The 3,273-nt window shown below is 41.1% G+C and overlaps 1 protein-coding gene across 1 annotated transcript in view; it reads left to right on the forward strand.

Moving 5' to 3' along the window:
- LOC101860576 overlaps positions 1–3,273 on the forward strand; it is a gene marked incomplete at its 5' end in the record, with an annotated part of 15,994 nt that overhangs the window by 6,391 nt on the left and 6,330 nt on the right. The window contains 2 exon segments of the mRNA XM_005099640.3: positions 1,149–1,310; positions 2,987–3,187. Coding sequence (XP_005099697.2) covers positions 1,149–1,310; positions 2,987–3,187 — 363 coding nt within the window.

Below are 3,273 nucleotides of genomic sequence, written 5' to 3' on the forward strand. Positions count from 1 at the left end.
ACACACACACACACACACACACACACACTTGCACATACAGTGTGGACACATGGATTTATAAGAATCATCATATTGCTTCTTAAGCTTTTCGCATCGTGCTGCTTTCTCGGTGTGCATTTGCTAAGAACGCCATTATTTTATGTACGCTATTCCCTGGAAATAGAGATATCAGTGGGAGGTTTACAGTAAAAAAAAACCCAAAAACAAACACCACTCTATGGAGCTTTACATTATATGTAAGAGGTTTACATTAACCAAAAAAACAACAACAACAAAATAAAACAAATCCCCTCCCCACACATACACAGAACTTCACTGAGCGGTTTATATTTTATTACCGTACACCTCCCTCTTATTGCCATATACATGTACTGTTTTCCTTTTTACTGTAACCCTCCCTCTTATTGTGATATACATGTACTGTATTCCTTTTTACCGTAAACCCCCCCTCTCATGCGATATCGACCGTTTTCCTTTTTACTGTAACTATCCCTTTATTGCCATATACATGTACTGATTCCCTTTTTACTGTAACGCTCCCTCTTGTGGCGATATAGACAGTTTTCTCTTTTACTGTAAACCTCCCTCTTATTGCCATATCCTGTAGACTGTTTCCCTTTCTACTGTAACCCTCCCTCTCATTGTGATATAGACCGTTTTCCTTGTCACTGTAAACCTCCCTCTCATCGATTAGAGTAGGCTTCGGCCGCCACCGGGGCAAAATTCAAAATTTCCTTCCAACTGAAAATATTAGGTGTGTCCCGCGCGCTCATATGACCTTATTATGCAGTTTCGAGCGCCGTAAAACACTTTACAAAAACAAACAAACAAACCTCCCTCTCATGCAATATAGACCGTTTTCCCTTTCCCTGTAACCCGCCCTCTTATTGCGATATACACAGTTTTCCTTTTTACTGTAATAACCCTCCTTCTTTTTGCGATATAGACCGTTTTCCTTTTTTTAAAACTGTAATAACCCTCCCTCTTTTTTACTGTAACCCTCCCTCTTTTTGCGATATAGGCCGTTTTCCTTTTTACTGTAACCCTCCCTCTTATTGGGATATACATGTACTGTTTTCCTTTTTACCGTAAACCTCCTTCTTATTGCGATATAGACCGTTTTCCTTGTTACTGTAATCCTCCCACAGACAGCTTTCCGTTCCCCGTCCTGACCTCCAGGTATGAGAGCACCTCAGACTTGCCGTGTGGCTCCCTCTACAAAGGTGGCCGTCCCAACTCCGAGATCCTCGTGGTGTTTGACGCCTGCAACCACATGGCCTCCATTCTGAAGCAGCCTCTGTGTCAGAACTGTACGCATTTTTGTTTTGGTTTTTAATCTTTTTAGTTATTTATTTTTTTGTTTTTGTTTTTGTTTTTGTTTTTGTTTTTGTTATTGTTTTTGTTTTTGTTTTGCCCCTTGCCGGATGTGCAATGTTGAAGAAATAACTCCGTGTGTGGTATGATAATGACAATGACAATGACAACGACAATGACAATGATTACGATTATGACAATGACAATGACAATGACAATGAGAATGACAGTGATAATAGCAATGACGATGACAATCTATATTCCTCTTGCGAGGAGAAATAATAATATTGTCTTGGTCGTTTACGATGTCAGTGGAATGTTACAAAGGGTTAGGTGCACTCACGAATACACACACAACAAGAGACGGGACATTAGTAAATACATGAATTAATGCAATGCACGAGTCTAAGCTAGCAAACGACTCCCTGCCTTTGCTTTGTTTCGGTTGCGAAGTTAAAAATCGAAGTTAAAGTCATCTCTCTTCTTTTGTTTCCGCAAGAGTTTTACGACACTTGCATCACAGTACGGTCATGTCATATAGATGCCGAAGATTAGATGTGTTACGAGAGAGTAACAAACACAAAAAGAAGGAGAGGAGATAAAGATGATAGATGCTTGATAGGAAAGAAGTAGCAAACCACACCAGAGCACCTGCCAACCACTCACATCTCTATTCTGACAACACAATGGCTTGCTAATGGAGTTTCTTATTCTTTCACTTTTTTACTTGTACAAACGTACGATTTCTGCTTGCTTTCCCTCCTATGTTCACGATAGTGCGGTTTTATTTAGGGGTTTATGCCGCGTAGCGATACATGCTTGCATATTATTAGTGTGGCTACAATAGGAGAACGTCCAGATTTCTTCGAGTCCTCACTCTGACGCCGACGGGCATGACAATTTCGTTTTCATGTGAGCCTCTTGCATGGGTCCTCTTAACCATTCGACTGGTCATTTGACCTTTGTTGGTTGGGATCTAATTGGTCAACTGATATGGGTATGGTATTTTAAACAAATATTTACAAAAACTACACTCGTTATGGTGGTAGGTCATGATTTATCCGTCTTGTTAAATTGTCAGTTTGTAATCACTCGTTGAAACTAGTAGGATAAATCACGATCTACTACCATAACTCATGTTTAAAAAAATATGTGTTATATATCCTACTGACTGAATTGTCTCTAGGCCATTCTCAAAGGGGGAATATTAACCTATTCTTCTTATGCACAATAGAATTATTGTAAATGGGATGATTTGTCAATGTCATGCTCGTACTGTGCCGGAACAACATGGAGGGAACAGCTGCTTTTTCTCTCCTCATCCTTACTATCGTCATTTTTTCGCTACTTCTTTTGTATGTTCGTCACTCTCTTGTGAACTTCTATTTTCGGGGTGCCTTGATAGTTGAAGCAGACTTTGTGCTGTTGAGGCAAGAGAGGTAAGCAGAGTAAACCTGATTCCCCGTTTGGACTTCTCTGTTGACATCCACCCCTTGGCACTCATATGACCTTATGCAGTTGCGAGCGCCGTAAAACCTTACTAAAACTATACACTTACACACACACACACACACACACACACACACACACACACACACACTCACATACACACAAACATTATATTCTGTGTGTATACATATATCCATAATATTATACATGCGATAACTTCCAGGCACTGGTCAGACTTGTGATCTGATCACATCCAGCCAGCTGACGTCCTGGGAGTGGGCCGCCCAAGTTTGTGAGGACAATGGTCTGACTTTAGCCACACCGGCAGTGAGAGATTTGAGCAAGGCTTTTGTGGGGACTTCGGGGCAAGGGCAGGGGTTCTGGATAGGACTGCGGAGGACGACAAAACTACAGTGGATAGATGGTGAGATAGCGTGTCCTGTGTTGGTCTCTCTCTCTTTCTTTCTCTCTCTCTCTCCTTCTCTCTCTCTCTCTCTCTCTCTCTCTCTC

This window comes from Aplysia californica, unplaced genomic scaffold (genome assembly GCF_000002075.1).
Source record: "Aplysia californica isolate F4 #8 unplaced genomic scaffold, AplCal3.0 scaffold00220, whole genome shotgun sequence".
NCBI lineage: Eukaryota > Metazoa > Mollusca > Gastropoda > Aplysiida > Aplysiidae > Aplysia > Aplysia californica.